The 17,707-nt window shown below is 39.4% G+C and overlaps 1 protein-coding gene and 1 non-coding gene across 2 annotated transcripts in view; both read right to left on the bottom strand.

Annotated features, from left to right (window-relative positions):
- Positions 1 to 17,088, bottom strand: part of Hibadh (3-hydroxyisobutyrate dehydrogenase) — a 99,516-nt gene extending 82,428 nt beyond the window's left edge. Inside the window, exons 1-2 of the mRNA XM_021165077.3 lie at positions 16,876 to 17,088; positions 7,293 to 7,453 (exon numbers count right to left, since the gene is read on the bottom strand). Coding sequence (XP_021020736.1) covers positions 7,293 to 7,453; positions 16,876 to 16,963 — 249 coding nt within the window. The 5' untranslated portion in view covers positions 16,964 to 17,088. The remainder of the gene's footprint in view (positions 1 to 7,292; positions 7,454 to 16,875) is intronic.
- LOC115031376 (small nucleolar RNA SNORA32) lies at positions 15,938 to 16,059 on the bottom strand. Its single transcript, XR_003837017.1, has one exon. It is a non-coding gene; the product is annotated as a small nucleolar RNA SNORA32 (small nucleolar RNA).
- Positions 17,089 to 17,707: the final 619 nt, after the last annotated feature.

Raw genomic sequence — 17,707 nt, 5'->3', positions numbered from 1 at the left:
AATTTAGTTCTATCTAGATAACTCCTTCAAAGGTCCCTTACAGGGTACCAAAAATTAGCTCACAGATCTTAGGACACTACATATCCCCAAGCTTCTCATGCCCATGAGCTGGCAACACCAAACCATCCAACTGCCAAGCACATGGGTGGTCTATCAGTATCCTGCATCCCAAGCATCTGCTTCTCGGGATGCTTGGTTTGCCAGAGTGCTGGTAACCCCTCAAAAATATCAAGTCATGTCAAAAGTCACAGGTCTGGAAAAAACACACACTGAGAGTAGTAACCGCAATGTCACCACTCTACTGGACAGACTGCTCTATATCTAATGATCGCATACATTTGGTATGTATTAACACTGTCTGATTTGTATAACAAAGGCATTCAAATACTCTTACCATTGCTATGATGACTTTAAAAGTACAATAACTGACAAAATTTGGAAACAACTCAAAAATAGAAGGGAAGAAACCAACCTCATTTCCAATCTGACACTAGCCACAAAAGCCTTTAGCAGCCAACTAATTAGAATCCCTCAATTACATCTGTTCATTGAGTGGGTAAGCAAAGGCAGAATGATAGAACAAAGCAACACTTATTTAGGGGGGTGAGAGATGCAGGTTTAGTTGCACCCCCACCAAGTACTATGCAATCTACTTAAATGTGCAAATCATTTAACCGCTCTGGCTTCAGCTTCCCAAACATAATGACAGTGCATTAATTCCTGTAATCCTAAAACTCAGGAAGACTTGTGTTAACAAGAGTGTTGCAGATTTGAAGTCATTCAGGGATTCAGAGGAAGGCTCCTAACAAATGAAGACTGAGGCTTTGCTTTTTAAAGAAATGATACATTTGTCCTCATTCTTAACCTGAATGAATCCTACCTACTCTCCTGCCTTCTCCTCCAGAGAACCCTATGTGCCCTCTTACAAAACAACAACAAAATACCTAATTTAGCTTCTACCTCCAACATACAATTTATTAATATCCAGTAACCTTCAATTCCAGGAAAGCTGGTCACTGTAAAATGAGTCTGACATCATCTCTTTCTATCCACTTACACATCACAAGGAAGTGGAAAGGAGAAAACCTGGCCACTGAATCTGTCCTGGGACCTTCTAAGTCTCAGAAACCCTGTCCTCATCACTTTCATTTCAGATGACATCACTTCCGTTGGATGGTAAGCAACGTTTATACACAATGTTAGTCTCTGTGGTTCTCTATCAGAAATGAACTGTTAAGTGTTGTTACCTGTCTTTCTCTCCTCAAAAACACTCTTGGCATTTTATTATAGTCAAATTATAATTTTGATAGAAAGCCACATGAGACAGATACTCAAGTTTTATCTGTTGGCCAAAAGCAAAAACCTCCTAACAAATGGAAACTGAGGCTCTTTTTTTTTAATTTTTAATATTTTTTTATTACGTATTTTCCTCAATTACATTTCCAATGCTATCGCAAAAGTCCCCCATATCCTCCCCCCCACCCACTTCCCTACCCACCCATTCCCATTTTTTTGGCCCTGGCGTTCCCCTGTACTGGGGCATATAAAGTTTGCATGTTCAATGGGCCTCTCTTTCCAGTGATGGCCGACTAGGCCATCTTTCGAATCATATGCAGCTAGAGTCAAGAGCTCCAGGGTACTGGTTAGTTCATAATGTTGTTCCACCTATAGGGTTGCAGATCCCTTTAGTTCCTTGGGTACTTTCTCTAGCTCCTCCATTGGGAGCCCGAAACTGAGGCTCTTAAAGAAACGATTCCTCTGGCTGGAGAAATGGCTCGGCGGTTAAGAGCACTGACTGCTGCTCTTCCAGAGGTCCTGAGTTCAATTTCCAGCAACCACATGGTGGCTCACAACCATCTGTAATGGGATCCGATGCCCTCTTCTGGTGTGTCTGAAGACAGCAAAAGTGACAGTGTACTCATATATATATAAAATAAATAAATTTTTAAAAAATTCAGATTCCTTCTTGGGGTGCTACATTACTTTTACTTGGGAACAGTCTGGAAGCTCCGAGCCTGAATAAAGCTTCAACTTGAAAGAGAGAAAGAAAGAAAGAAAGAAAGAAAGAAAGAAAGAAAGAAAGAAAGAAAGAGGATTCCTTTGTCCTCATTCTTACTGTGAATAAATCGTTCATACTCTTCTCTCAGCCTCCATAAAGAACCTTATATGCCATTTCACAAATGTGATACATCTAAAACAGACTAATATCTCTTCTACTTTTACATTCAACTTCCCTATTTAGAGTTATACTGTGTGTGTGTTCTGATAATCTATTACCTACTACTGGGTCTCAAGGTAGTAAAAACTGTGATTCATTCAGGCAAGAGTTCTAGAAGAAGTTCCTGGCACTCTGAATATACTCAAGAAACAGTAATCAGCCCAATAAAATTAACTTGTCTTCACACACACACACACACAAGAGGAAACTATTACTATCACTTGAATGGAGAACACAGGAACAGGAATAGTAGATGTGTATAGTAGAGATGGGAACATGGCTTACATGAATTTTCAGCTAACACTAAAATAGTATTTATGTGCTAAACTCTGTTTTAACAACTATATGAAAAGCTCTGTTCTTATTCTATGCATTAGGAAACGAGTTGACAAAGAGAAAAACCAAAAGCTTGCCAAAGACTACACAGCTAACTAAATGTCAAAGGCAGATTCCAAGCCAATGCATCCTGTAGCCTGCCAGTATATTCCATACATTCCAAAATAGTGTCAGAAGAACAGTAGCTTAGAACAAAAATGAATTCTCACAGAGCTGGAAGGCAGAAGTCTGAGTCTGAAAACAAGGTGTCGGCGCGGCCACTCTCCCTCCAGTGATCTAGGGCAGGCTCTTTCTTTGCTTCTTCCACTTCGATGGCTGGTGGCATTCCATGACTGGCAGCAACACAACAGTAATGTCTGCCTCCCTCTTCCCAGCATTCTCCTCTGTCTGTGTCTTCTTCCTTGCCGTGACCCTTAGTCCTGGTTCTCACCTGCCACTAGCTATGCCCCTGGCTCTCATTTTTAAATGGCTTCACCCATACATACATTATACAATTTTCCCATTTAGAGTAAATGAATAATTGGTTGGCTTTTATTATATTCCCAGATAAGAGTAACCATTACCAGTCAAGTGTTTAATCTCTTCAAAAAGAAACTGTATATCCATCCATGAGCCACCACTCCTCTATGCCCAAGGCTGCTTATCTTCTCCAAGCACTAAGCAACTAGCATACTTAGATTTCCTTTCTCTTGATTTTTTCTTTTTTTCAGATAATAAGAGATGCTTAGAGCATGGTCTTTTGCAACTGGCTTCTTTAATTTAGTGTGCTTAGTTCATCTGCAACACAGTAAATATCAGCACCTTTTCCCCCTTAATTCCTAAATAACATTCCAGTACAGATGTGACACTTCACTTACCCATTCATCCACGGATATACATGGGTGTTGTTTCTATTTCTTAGCTATTATGAGCAATACTGTTATTCAGAAAGTTCTGTGTAAATATGTTTTCATTTCTCCTGAGTATAGACACAGGTTGGTTTTCTGTTGCTGTCACTTTGGGAGGGGGTTGTATTGTTTTGTTTCTTGAGACAGGGTTTGACTATGTAGCTCTGGCTGCGCTGGACCTCACCTTGAACTCACAGAGTTCCACCTGCCTCTGCCTCCCCAGCGCTGGGATTAAAAGCGTGCTCCCTTATGCCTGGCTTAGATCCAGGTTCTCTTTTATCGACAGGCCAGGAAGTGGGGAGACAAACAGCTAAATGAATAAAGTTCTTCCATATTGCTGTATGTCCCTGGGTTTAGACCTCCAGTACCCAAGTAAAAGCCAGGTATTCCAGTATGCATCTAAAAGCCCAGCAGAGGTTGGAGAGGCAGAGAAAGGCAGGAAATCAGTGACCTCCGGTTTAGTCTAGGTGGGGCAATGACAGAGAAAGAGAGGCCACACACACACATGAAGATACACTCAAGTACAGCACACACAGTAAGAACTCTTCAGTCATATCCTAGCTCTATGCTTCATTATCTGAGACACTCCCCGACTTGTCTTCTGAAGTGGCCGAGTCAGTTTCTCTTCTGCCACCATTGTTGAGTTTCCCAATTGCCCTGTATGACCACAATAGAAAGGTGTGTTCTGCTCTGTCTGCTGGATTCTTCATTCTGACTGTCCCAGCGTCCATGGTTCTCCTCCTCATGACTAGTATATCCTTTTCATGCTTCTCTGGCCTCTTTCATCTAACTGCCTTGAAGTTCAGATCCTTTGCCCATTTAATTACTTGTCTTTAATGGTTAAGTTGTAAGACTCCTTTATGAATTTTAGATACAAGTCCCTTATCAAATAAATATATGATATGTAAATATTTTAGACCTTTCATGGTGAATTATCTTTTTAGTTTACTGGTGTTATTTAGATCAAGCAAATTTAACGCCAGTGAATTGCAATTTACCTATTAATTTTGTTACACAAGCTCATACTGTTATAGCTAAGAATCCTTTGCCAAATTCTAGATCATAAAGATTCACTATTGCACTATCATTTACTTACTTATTTATTTATTTACATCATTTTATCTCATTATGTATGTAAGTCTTTCACTTACATGTATGTCTGTGCATCGTGTATGTTCCTAATGGCCAGTGAGGTCAGAAGAGGGCATCATATCCCCTGGAACTGGAGTTTCAGTGACAGACACAAGCCATCATGTGGTTGCTGGGAATTGAACCTAGGTCCTCTGTAAGAGTAAGTGCTCTTAACTGCTACACCATCCCTCTAGTCCTTGTGTTTCCTTTTGATTTGTATAAGACACCCTTCTGGGGCCACTTTTCAACCATTGCTATCCACTAAACAACTTATTGTGAAGAATAATTATTATTCCAACACTCTTCAAAGTACAAGAAGAGTGTGGAAAAGAGGAGGCGCAAAGCATATACAATTTATGAGTTGGCATTACTGATGTTTTAAAAATTCAGGCAATTTACACCAATTATCCAGTTTATAAACAGACAAGTAGCTAGCTACATTTCAGAGCAAAAACAAAGCCATGCTGCACACTGACAAATGCCTTATACATTAACTTTTATTCATTAGTAGCTGTGCATCTTGTAATTCAAAGGTGTCAAAACTACACCTTTGTTCAGTCCTTGGCTCGCTCCTACTATGAACTCATTGAATAACCCGAGGAGAGCAGCTAGCTTCAGATTTGACCCCACTCCTAGTGTCTGAGGGCACTGCACTCTCTCACACATAGGCATACTTAAAAATGAATAAAACTTAAAACAAACAAAACAAAACAAAAACAAAATCAGAGTGCTAAGCTGCTCTTTGTTATGTTACAATCCCATAATCCAAATGCTTGAAGGGCTGAGAGTAAGGCCCAGATACAGCAGTTTCTCACTAAATATTAGATTCCCTTGTTTTTCCTTTTAAAGTGTTAACGTTTCCCTTATTCCTAGACAAGCCTATTAAGGTAGTCTTTCCTCAGGCCTACCTAAAATTAGTAAAGAACAAGAATGTCATTGGGGAATAGAGTTAGAGGGGTAACTTCAGAGAAGTCAATAACTCAGGCAGAACACAAGAAAGTTCTGGAAGTCTAGGAAAAACTGAAAGATATAGAATGCAGTGACAACTACTTCAGTTGTTCCAAAGTAACCTATAGTATATATATATATATATATATATATATATATATATATATATACACACACACATATATATACATATTCTAGAGGCATGGGAGGAGGGACAACGGTGTGGGCATTTTAAAGTCCCTGAGTTTATGCTCTGCCAGTTCTTACTTCTAATCCACTGGAGGGTCTCCATTCAACCTCTACCTTGCTTTCTGCCCAAATTCAAGACATTTCCTTAATTTAGAGATCTAGCAGCATTTGCAAACACATGTCACCATATAGTGATGAACATCAAATATCAGTGTTATACCCAAAATTAATACTATCTCCTTCAATCAATTAGCTACTAACTGATTTAACTCCAGACAAACCAACTTGGAGTACTTATCATATTAAAGATAATAAAAGGTCGCCTTCTTCACAGTCTCTTAGTAAAGTAAGTCATCAGATCGTTCCAGAAAGTTATGCTAAGAGTCTAGGTTACTTCACTTCAGCCCAGAGTCCCAGGGAGTGTGATGTCAGTCTCCTCAGACCACGGGAGCAAGAGCAGCTTCAGGGTGACACTGAAAAGCCCCAAGATTTCAGTCACTTTCTCATGCAGTACCACCAGAGTCAGACAGTACACAGAGCATGGCCAAGAAAGACAAGGGCACTTCAGCTCTAAAATGGCTTCTAAGTCACTAAACCCATTTTCTTTCTCAGGATTGCATGTCTCAGTGTTTGCCTCGATAATAATCCACATGTCTTTTGTTCTGCTTTATTCTGTTTGCATAGTTTTCTGTTTCTTGGAAGCTTCTAGTCCCAGGACCATATCTTGCCCTTAGTTATCATTCTATGACTTGTGCAAAATTTCCTTCATATTGTAAAAAGAGCATATCTGTTAAATTCAGAGGCTAAAAAAATGGTCTCTTATCATCTGAGTTACTAATAAACTTTGACAAATCCAAACAGAACAAGACTTACCAGGCAGATGCTATCATAAAACATGATAAACTCTAGTACCCCAATTCTTGAAATGTAAATGACAGCCTAAAAGCAACATACTACCACTCAATCATAACTCAGCTCCATACTACAGCCCACAATGTTTTTAGGATGTCTCCTGGTTTACAGTCAATAACTAATGATGGACTCAGAGTGCTGCCATGCAACATTTATGAAGTATATTCACATACATTTTTCTCCTCTGGGTTTGATAATCTAATGACACAGTAGTTAGTCATCATTCACACTTCACAGATGTGGAAACCAGCTGAGGGAACAACTTCTCCCATTAAGACAAAATTTAAGTATTTGATCAGGACTCCGGCAAAGCTTTAAGTCCCAAAGCAGATTCCTGTCCTAAGACAATTGTCCCTGACTTAATCTAACAAGAAGGCTAATTCCACAAAATAATTGCTTCATCAACATAATCAGAGAAGATATTATCTCAGGAAATGACTGAACAGGAAATGCCCTGGCCACCTAGCAGAAAATAGACCCCTCTCAGCAGCTATACTGCTCTTTTGATGTGGATCCAAATGTTGACCTGATGTTAAATTAAAAATGAAAGACAGCAACAATTAGGTTTTACAACTCTGTTGAGCATGCTTCTAAGAAGCACTTGCTTCTTTGATTAAAAAAAATGTTTTTTAAAGAACAAAATCTAAAGCAAATCCAAAGCCAAGCCTTACCTGTTCCCCGGCCTCTTTAAACTCTTTGCATACATCAGGGAACACGTCATAGAGGATGAGTGGATAGCCATGTTTCATGAGATTTTTTGCCATTGGATTTCCCATGTTTCCCAGTCCAATGAATCCAACTGGAGTCTTAGAAGCCATTGACCTAGAACACACTGATTTCAATACATTTATAAATAAAAAAAGTAATTTGTGGTACACATACATGCATGTAGGCAAAATAGTCATATATGCTAAAAATAATAATCAAAAAAGATGGCTTAACCTCATAAACAAGTGCTTTAGAGGGTAAGAAAGCTTTGCCTCACCTTGGAAATAACATTAAATACACTTTCTCCATTTCACAGTGACGTTGAACAAATACCACTCACTAAAGGTGCATTGCATGAAATACTGACAGGGTTTTAAAAAGACACAAGACACAGTACTTGCCCCTGAAAAGTTGATAATCTACTGAAAGAATTAGAAAGAACTCCACTTGCCCTAGCATTTACAGGTCTTATTCTTCCTTTCTCTTTCAATGACTGTGGTTTTGAGACTCTGTGTGACAACTAAGCTCAGCCATTTTTAAGTTTCAAATCCTCTCAAGTGTTCCGACTCACCATGAGTGTATGTGAGCACAGTGAGATCCTAAAGGCAAATTATTTGAAGCTCTATGCTTAAGAAATAAAGCTCAACTGGGTTAGCAGTTTATTTAGTTCCTCTTCACCACTGACCCTACCACTTCCATCAAGCGTGTCCTTCCTGTGCAACATCACAGTGCCAATGCTAAGTTTACTGTGTGTGACAGGAGCCCTTGTTCTTTATAGCCCATGGAGGTTCAATGACAGAGAAATGACACCTAATTGAAATTTTAATTTAAAATGAAATAGAATGAAAAGTACATTTTATATACGAGCTCTCATGCCCATAAGCAAATTAACAAAAAGAGAAGATGGAGCACTATTACATCAAGCCACTGTATTCAAGTTAGAAAGGTGCAATTTAACAATCCAGAAACATTACAAGCAAGGAACCCTGCATTTAAGGGCAGTTAGTTTAATAGCAACTACCCTAAGTGAAACAGTAACAAGCACGACAAGGAAGAGTGAGGACTCACATACACCGCAAGCATTGAGTAGACACCTCTATGTGCTATGCCAGAGGGCAGCCTCAAGCTCTGATCCTCCAATCTCAGCTGCCCAGTGTTGGCATTACAGGTATACACTAGACGAAACCACTGAACACAAATGAGATACAATCCTTGCCTTGCAATAACCTTAAAATCCAAGAGGACATAAACACAATAAAACATCAATATAAGACAGGCGAGAATAATGTTAAAAAAATAACGGTGGTACAGAATTCATGGTTAGAAAATATTAAGAAAATACATTTAACTTGTGTATTTTAAAGTGGATCAAGTTTCAAACAGAACAGGAAGGGAACATAAAGAAAAGGGAATAGTACATTCAAGAAACAAGGAAAGCCAGAAGAAATAAACAGTTAACAGTTAATATTTATGCCAGACAGAGTTACCTAAGCTCTTTATTGATATTATTTGTGAGATATGATTATCTTCTTTCACTTGGGAACCCAGATGCTTAGCAAGCGTAAGGAAAATGGCCAAGGCCTGACTTTGGGTTTGGGTTTGTTTGGGCTGCTTTTGGTTTTGCAGTGCCAGAAGGTAGCTGTGGCTTTTGAACACACTTGTATCTTATGGATTCACAGAAGTTCAACCTTAGGACTGGAAACTCTTTATGATCATTTAGTCTAGAAACATGGAACGTCCTTACTCTTCTGAGATACACACTAAAATAGCAGGAAATATTATGGTGGCTGCTACTGTCTTTCAAGGGATGCACGCTGGATATGTATATATGTAAGTGGAAATAAAGGAAATGACAAAAATAATAAACTCTGAACTCTACACAAAAGACTACTCAGAATTCCCTATATTACTTAGTACTTCCCATCTGGAGTTTTTTCACAAGGGGAAAACTAACATATTCACACATAAAAACTATTATAGATGACGAAGAACCAAGTAACTAAGGAGGGGCTGCTAGCACCCAATATAAACAGCACTATTCACACCTGAATAATTTAAAAATCCCAACTATGTCTATGAATGACCCAGGTAGGCAGAAATCACAAAAAGACAACAGAAAACGTCAATTATCTTCAGAAAAAATACTATGAAAATATATTCAACGTGTTATAATTAGAGAAAAGAAACATGACACTACTCTTTAACTACTGAATGAACCGAAGCTTGAACAAAAACTATCATCAGCTAGTGAGGATTTATGGAAATGAGTGTTCTCATACATTATTAAATAGATCAGATCAGCCTTTTTGAAAATCTATCTACATTTTAATTTAAAACAATTTTTGACTCAGCAATTCTACTTTCTAGAAATTTACAAGGGTTATAAACTTTGTCTTAAAAGGATCAGTATAAATTACTTTCAGCTTTGCAAGCCATAAGGAACTATTCCATTCATCTATTCTAGTTTGAAAATAGCCATAAATAATAAACAAAAGTGCATGGCTGATTCAAATACAATAGTTTTTGAGTCTCGAGTGTATGTGAATGTTCACACATGTGTGGGTGCATATAGAGAACAGAGATTGACATTTGATGTCTTTCGCTCTCCACTTTATGTATTTATTTACAGATCTCCTGAACTGTGAGCCTTTTGATTAGGCTAGCCTAGTCATAGCTTGGGAGTGACGGGGAGCCAGCGAGCTTGTTAGAGGTAGGCCACCACATCCATGCAGCTCTTATGTGTATGCTTCTCGGGGTCCAAATCTGGGTCCTCGGCCTTGCATGGCAAGTGCTCATCTACTAAGCCTTAGCTCTGACATACAATTTTATTTAGAAAAACAGATTCAGGACTATGGACTATCATTTTCAGGGTCCTGCTATACACTAAACTCTGAACCACACAAGCAGTTATTATAGCACTGTTTATTACAGCAGAAAAAAATGAAATAGCTAAAAACATATTAGTAGAGTACCTAATTCACAATAATTCACACTAACCCAAAGCAATGCAATATTACTCTTATATTTGTGGGGCTCCACACTTGCACCTGCTGCAGCCTGCGTTCCTTCCTTTCAGAACTCCCAACTGGGGGAAGCTTGGGTAGGATTCTTGACTTACTCAGAGAATTTAACATAAATCCAAGCACAGTGGTTATTAGAGAGGCACTCATAGAAAGGACAAAACACACCAACCCACAGTTGTCACGTGTATGATTTTAGTGGCTCTCAAGTTACATCTCAAAGGTTGTTAACATCCCTCCCCCTTTCCTTCTTTCCATAAATGAGATTCTAGCGTGGCTCCAGAGGTGGACTGAATAGGACTGAAATCTGGTAAGGTAAAAACCGGGGTCACAAGGCCTGCATACACAGGTCAGCACTATCTTTCACTGTAAGTGAGAATTCTTGTGAATTCCCATTGCAATTGAAAACTGCAGGCTTACAGTTGAGAAAGGGAGAAAGACCACACATGAAGGTTATTAGTATGTTTAGGCTTTAAATATGTCATCTTAAGTTTCACTTGAAATACTTCTACATAAAAGGTATAATGTCTCTTAAAGGTAACCGTCACTGAAAATGTTAATTATGCTGGATTTCTTTCTTTTTTTTTTTTCAGAAAAGTAACATTTTTAAATTTTGAGAATTTTATACATGAGAACTATATTACTTCATTTCTGTCCTTCCTTTTCCCCATCTTCTGCTCATGTGCCCCTTACATTCACTCAAGTTCATGATCTCCTTTAATTACTGTTACCTGCACACATGCATGTGTGTGCACATATGTAAGTGCAGCCTGCTTACTCCATTTGTTAGAGTTGACCACTGAGGACTGGAGAACCTATCAGAGGGCTGGTCCTAGAGAAGATCGGCTCCCCCTCTTAGCAAACATGAGTTAGCTTTAGCTCTGCATGTAGGAGTGCAGCCTTGCAGGATTTCCACCATCTTGACTCATCTGTCAGAAAGTTTTAAGCAGATTCCCGAGTGAGGAGATTCTTTTCCTCCCACAGGTCCTTAACTGCCTATCTTTCTGTCCTGTCCTACCATGATCTATCTGTCTAAGGCAGAGGAAAAGCCTCCAGGATAAAACCCTAAGAAAAATAGCAAGATGCAAAACATTAATACAAGAATATGCAGTGAAAAAAATATATGGACTTATTTTTCTGGGTTTTGTATGGATATATTAAAAAAAAACAGTCATCATCGTTCAAGTGGTAAGAGTCATGTGTCTGATTTAACTATATACATTTAACCTTTATAACTACTTTTGTAAGAAAAGGAAATAAAGGTACTGGCAGAGTGGATGCTAAGTGCTATGTGAATGAGTTCTAACTCTAAAGAAGTTTCACTAAATGGGCACACAGGAATATAACCAGGTCTGAAGCAGCTACAGAGTCACAGTGGTGATAAATTGGACTCGGCAAATGTGAGCTGGGTTGTAACCATTACACAGGTTAACTCTCTGATGTTCCTCATCCCAGATTCAGATACTGTCTAGTCCAGGGCTACCAATCCTGCCAATACATGGAAGTGCCATGAAAAATGTAATAAGAAGTGAACCAAGGGTTAATGAAAACATTGGAAATAATGAGCAGACTTCTATAACCCTCAGTATTACTACCTAAGGAAGGGATATACGTAATACTCAGAATTTGAACATGAGATTAAAAAAAAATTAAGATTAACAAAGGTATCAGTGAAATTCCTGTTTATAAATGAATTTCAGACTGGATAAAAGCTAGAGAGGTGCTTAATGAGATGAAGGAACAAATCATTTGTCTAGTGTGAACAGTATCAAAGGGCTGGGTGTAAAACAGGCAAACAGGCAAAATGCTAGCAGGCAAGAGGCACAGACTATCTACCAAAAGACTAGTTCTTGTGAAACTCCAAGTGACAGAATCCAAGAGCTGAGGGGACAGTGCGGACCTTCGCTGCAGAAGCTAAGGAGCCAAGAACGAGGAGGCCTATGATATCTGGGCTAACTATCTGAGCATCAATCATGACAGGTTGTCAGTGATGGGCTTAGCTCTCTTCATTTCATCATTGGGGCAAGACAAGAAATAAAGTTGGTATAAGTATTGCCCAAAGGGAAGTTGCTCATTGGTTATGATCACATTTACATTCTGAGTTTAGGAGATCCACGTAAAGTCACCTTTGGTTGTAAGCCCTTGAAGCATAAAGTTACTAACTCCTCTAGATGCCTTTATCAACAACAGGACCAACAACATCAGAAGGTTACTGTAAAGATTATTTGAAATAAGATATGTAAAACATTAAACAATGCCTAGCATATGATAGTCAGTAAACAGTAGCTACTTGTATTAGAAGGGTCAGAAAGTGCCACTGTGGAACAAGTCCTACACCCAAACAGCCTTTTTAACCTAGTGGGTTAGAAGGGAGAGACAGATTAAAGGCAGCAGGAGTCACTTAGGGAGTGACATCTTCTAGTGAAGGGAGCTTCTGATGGAGTACTTGGCGCACAGAATTGACTCCCAAAGGTACAGGGATCCCAGGGAATTTAGTGGGACTCTAGAAACACCTGCTAACCTACAAGAGAAACCCGCCTACCTTAACAGTAATGTGCAGAGACAGCAATGTCAGATGCCAGATAAAATCAAGCCGGAAAAAAACAAAACAAAACAAAACACAGTCAGCATAAAGGTGATGCTGGCTGATTGGTGGAGAAACTGGTTAGAAAACTTGACAACACTGGTTTTTAAATTTACAGATGATGTAATAGGAGCAAAGTTATTATAGCTTGGTAACTTGGCTACCAGAAATCAGTCTACTACCTGTAAAAAAAAGTTATCTTACATTTTTCAAAAGCTACCTAATCAAAGGAACACATGAATATAGACTATAAAAACTATAAAGTCATAAGGAAAAGTTTACTTCATTATACAAAAATAATCATTTAAAGCTTCTAAGTGGATTTTTCATTGTGTCATAAGATTGTGTTCTTTCTTTATCTGAAGGAAATAGTTTGAAATTAGATGTCTGAAATTACAATGTCAAACATGTTTTCCTATTTGTATGTGTATATATGTATGTGCAGAAAACTATATATAATAATATGCAGAAAATAATGTATGTAATATATATATATATACCCCATGATAAATCTTAATTCATAAATATATATGTATATATCCCATAATAAAGCTTAATTTATAAATTAGGCACAGTAAGAGACAAATAAAAATAATCATAATAATATAGAAAAATTATAACATGTTTTGAAGTTATACAAATGTGGTTGGTCCCAAAATATCTTTCCATGTATTATTTTCAGCCTGTGTTTAATGGTGAGTGACTCTTGGAAGCGAAGAGAGCACAACTGGCTAAGAAAGAACCGCTGTACGCACAACCCGGTGTCCTCTGTTGCATACAATAATGTAACAAACACTGTTTGCCTTAACAGTAAAAGTTCCTCAGCTAAGGATGATGGCGTACTCTGGGAAGGTCTCACATTACTTCAGTAGTAAGTATTTCTCGGTGTGTACTCTTGTAAATTCAAGGTCAACTTTAGTCCCAAGGCCACATGTAACTTTCAGACCTGCATGTCCCAAACTAAATGATGCTAATGTAAATGGAAAACAGTACCATTTTATACTTGATTACTCTGAGATTACAACCTTAGAGTTGGACTTGAGGTTTGCTTTGGAATTATTTTAAATGCCAGTGCTTATATAAATTAATAATAAGGACAAATAGTAAACTAACCTCAAAAATGTTAACTTTTTTTGAGATTCAAATCTTTTTTTTTTTTAAAGTGGAGTACATTCTACAAAACCATATCCATTATCACTTCTCCTCCCCCAAGCCTCAGGGAACATCACGGACCATGGGCGCTGAAGAGGGAAAGGATGGTGAGGAATGCCACAGAACAAAACCATCCAGACACCACTGCTGCTACAATTGTGGTCACCTGACCCTTCAACAGGCCATCATGCACAGAGGTGGTCCCATGAGGACCCACCCTTCCTGCAGTACTTCTGCCTGCTAATGGTTGTTGCTGGAAGGGTTATCATTTTGTGAATGGTGTGAATGGGGAACAGGCTGGCAAGAAGGGGTTCAGAGGGAAAGGAGGAGGTAGAACAGAGGGGAATGTGGGTGACTGTAATCACAAATTGCTGTATTATGGATAAAACTGTGAGGGGAAAAAAAGCTTAAATCTAAACATACAAGAAATACAAGCATATACACAAAAGACACATAGTTTTTTAAACTTAGTATTTGCAACTCTATATACAGTGCTATTTAATTTTCCCACCCCACCTTTGGTCAAGCGGTCTTTAAAAATGTCCTGATACAATTTTTCTATGTACATGTTGAGGAGTCCCAATAAGTTAGTTGAAGAATATGTGTGTGTGTGTGTGTGTGTGTGAGAGAGAGAGAGAGAGAGAGAGACCTCTTTAAAAATATAGACCTAAAGCTAAGTACAATTATATTTTTTTAAAAATACAAAATTTGCTTATTAAATGAGTTATGAAACAGGAAAGAAATTATTTTCTCTGTTTCTTCTGGTATGCATTAAATGTATTATAGCTGCCATAAGTTGACACCTTGTAAGTCTCATTTTTTAAAAAGTACATGGGTCTTTATAACACTATCAACTATTCGCTATAATTAGCTTAAACATGATGGAGGCAAATCCCTCCACAGAATTCAGAACATCAGATATTAGTAATTGAACATGGTTCCTTTTCTACATTTTCCTACACTTCAAAGTTGCATGGAGATGAGGTATTTTCCCCAATTTTTAAAAAAGATTTAAATCTCAAAAAACATTAACATTTTTTGTAATTAGTTTACTATTTGTCATTAATATTAGTTTATATAAACACTGGCATTTAAAATAACTCCAAAGTAAAAAGGGATTGTTTGAGTGTTTCAAAGACATCACTAAAGAACTTTTTCTTAAAATTAATTGTTCATAGACGCATGCCTTTGGGCCAGAGCAGCCCAAGCACAAGATGGTTTGGTAAAGCAGTTTACCCAGCACCGGGGAGACAGGTGCTTCCTGCTGTCAGAGCAAAGGATTATAAGCTTTGGCCTCAGACTCTCCTATCATGAATTGTAAGACCTTTCATAACCCTTAAAAGGTACACGAACGGTTCAAGAAACTATCATTAGTCACCTTGTAAAAACACTAAACAGCAAATATATCGTCCTGAACTCATCAGATCTCAAAATGTTATACACTGATGAGAAAACTGCTGCTCCCTTCAAAGTGTTTTTAAAAAGAAAAAAATTATATCCAAAATCATGTGTTTGCATCTGGCTAACCACAATTCCTTATCTGTCATCTGCTACCTATTATCACACAAATGCTCTTCCAAAGCAGAAAGAAATTTCATAGGTTTTTCCTGAGGACAAAGACTGGGAGCTGCTCAGAAATTAACTCCCAACACATTTCTTACACAAAAATTAAAACAAGTGAACACAAGCACCCTGAATCCAGAGCCTCCTGCATGCTAAGCAAAGGCAACGGTGTTTTGTTTGCTAGTCCTGTATAAGATAGTGCTAAACAGCATTGTTAAAATAAACTTTTACATTAAAAAAAAAAAAAATCCTTCGGTATCTCCCACAAATCAACCAATTCTTTTTCAACACATGTTCCCAACAGGTTAAATGCTAGTCAAGTAGCATATGAAAACCCTCATGGGAATTTTTCTTTATGGTCATGTCCACAGCAAATGAGAAACTGCATTCTAAAAGCCTTGGTAATGACCATTTCAACCAATTCTTAATTAAAGAGGTGTCTTGATGTCCTAGAAAATCCAAGAGTCAGGGAGAAACAAGGGGTACTTCCTGGATCTTGCTGGAGAAGTCCCAATTTACTCATTCTAAGGCCTTGGGAGATCCTCATGTGAAAAGCAGTTCTCAGATATTCATGTCGCTCTAAACACACAGCTTTCTCCTAAATCCCTGGTCATTTTCCATACTTGAAGCACAGCATAGTAGTCGGTTAGGTTATAGACACAATTTTGAGGCAAAGAATTGTGGTTAATAATTCGACAAAAGTCCACCACTTTGAGGCAGCACAGCTCCATTTCATAATGGAGTTCGCTCTGCTTGCTGGTCAAGGGTGACAAACTTTGCTGGATTTCTAGGATACCGCCATGCCACCGACTAGAGTAGTTAAAACACAAATCAGGCCTTGAAGTCTGAGGGAGCCCCCGCTTAGGGTGAAGCCAGGGAGCTGGAAGGCCAGGGGTCCCAGAGGTGGGTGCGGTGGGGTCACCTCTGGAGTGAGCCCTCCAAATGTCCTAGGAGCCCCAAATCCAAAGCGCACGCCAGGGACCCAAACATTCCTCCCTTCATCACAAGCTGTTCCTGGGTCCCGCAGAGGAAACGCTGAACAATCTGGAGCCGGGCATAGGGCAGGAGTGGAAGGCTGACCGCTCAGGAGGCAGTTACAAGAGGGCCCAGGCCTAGGAGGCGACCACAATTGTCGCTTTTACCCTCAAACCAACCGCAGCCCTTCGGACGAAAAGCCCTCCTCGGATGACCAGAGGAAGACGAGCAGATGGGGCGCGAGGTCCTTACCCGCTGCAAGGCTGCCCACGGGCCGCCGCCGGCCGCTCCAGTACCAGAGGCCGGAGGCTGCTCCCCGGAACCCCAAGGAGGCTGCCATGCTGCCCCCCGCCCCGCCTCCGCGCCGTGACCTCCGCCGCCTCACACACGGCCTGTGAACTGCGAGTGTGCGCAGCCGGGATGGCCCGCACCACCGCAGAGACAGCTCGCGCAAGCGCTCTCCTTGCTCAGCTTGGGCTCCGCCCACCGCGGGGCGGAGCACTGTGTTGAGAGGCGTGGTCGGAGAGTCGGAAACAGTCCAATCAGGATTCCCAAATCCATAGACGCCCTGCTTTGCCTCCTGCTGAATTTACAACCTTTGGGTGAGAGAATTCTTGTTTACCCAAAAGCTGACGTGTGTATGGGAGGCGGTGGCTGTCGCTCACTACCGCCTCCTCCGAGCACCTGCACGCAGCAACTGCCTCTTCACTGGGCTGCTAATTGTTTTTCTTCCTCCCAGACAAGAACCGCAGCTAAGGCAGTATTTTAAGGAAAGAGCAGAAATGTTGTGTTTCCTAGTATAGGGACTCATTTTTAACTTCAGTAATAAATGCATGGACCTCCTAGGGTTAACATATATATTTTCAGCGTCTGTTGAAACACAATCACAGAATCTACCATGTGTGTAATAACTGAAATCTACGTGATATACAACTCAATGGTTTTTCCAGTCATATTTGAAAAGTAGTAGGGAAGTAATTTAATAACACTGTTCTCTTTGAAGAGTAGAATTTCTAAGGAACTTACTGAGTTCCAAGAAATGCGTCAATGTTTAAAAAATTCTACAACCTGTGTCTTTTGAACC

The sequence above is a fragment of the Mus caroli genome, unplaced genomic scaffold, assembly GCF_978045245.1.
Source record: "Mus caroli unplaced genomic scaffold, Mus_caroli_1 scaffold_7, whole genome shotgun sequence".
Taxonomy (NCBI): Eukaryota; Metazoa; Chordata; class Mammalia; order Rodentia; family Muridae; genus Mus; species Mus caroli.
The sequence above is the reverse complement of the archived record's forward strand: the minus strand, read 5'-3'. Positions and strand labels throughout refer to the sequence as shown.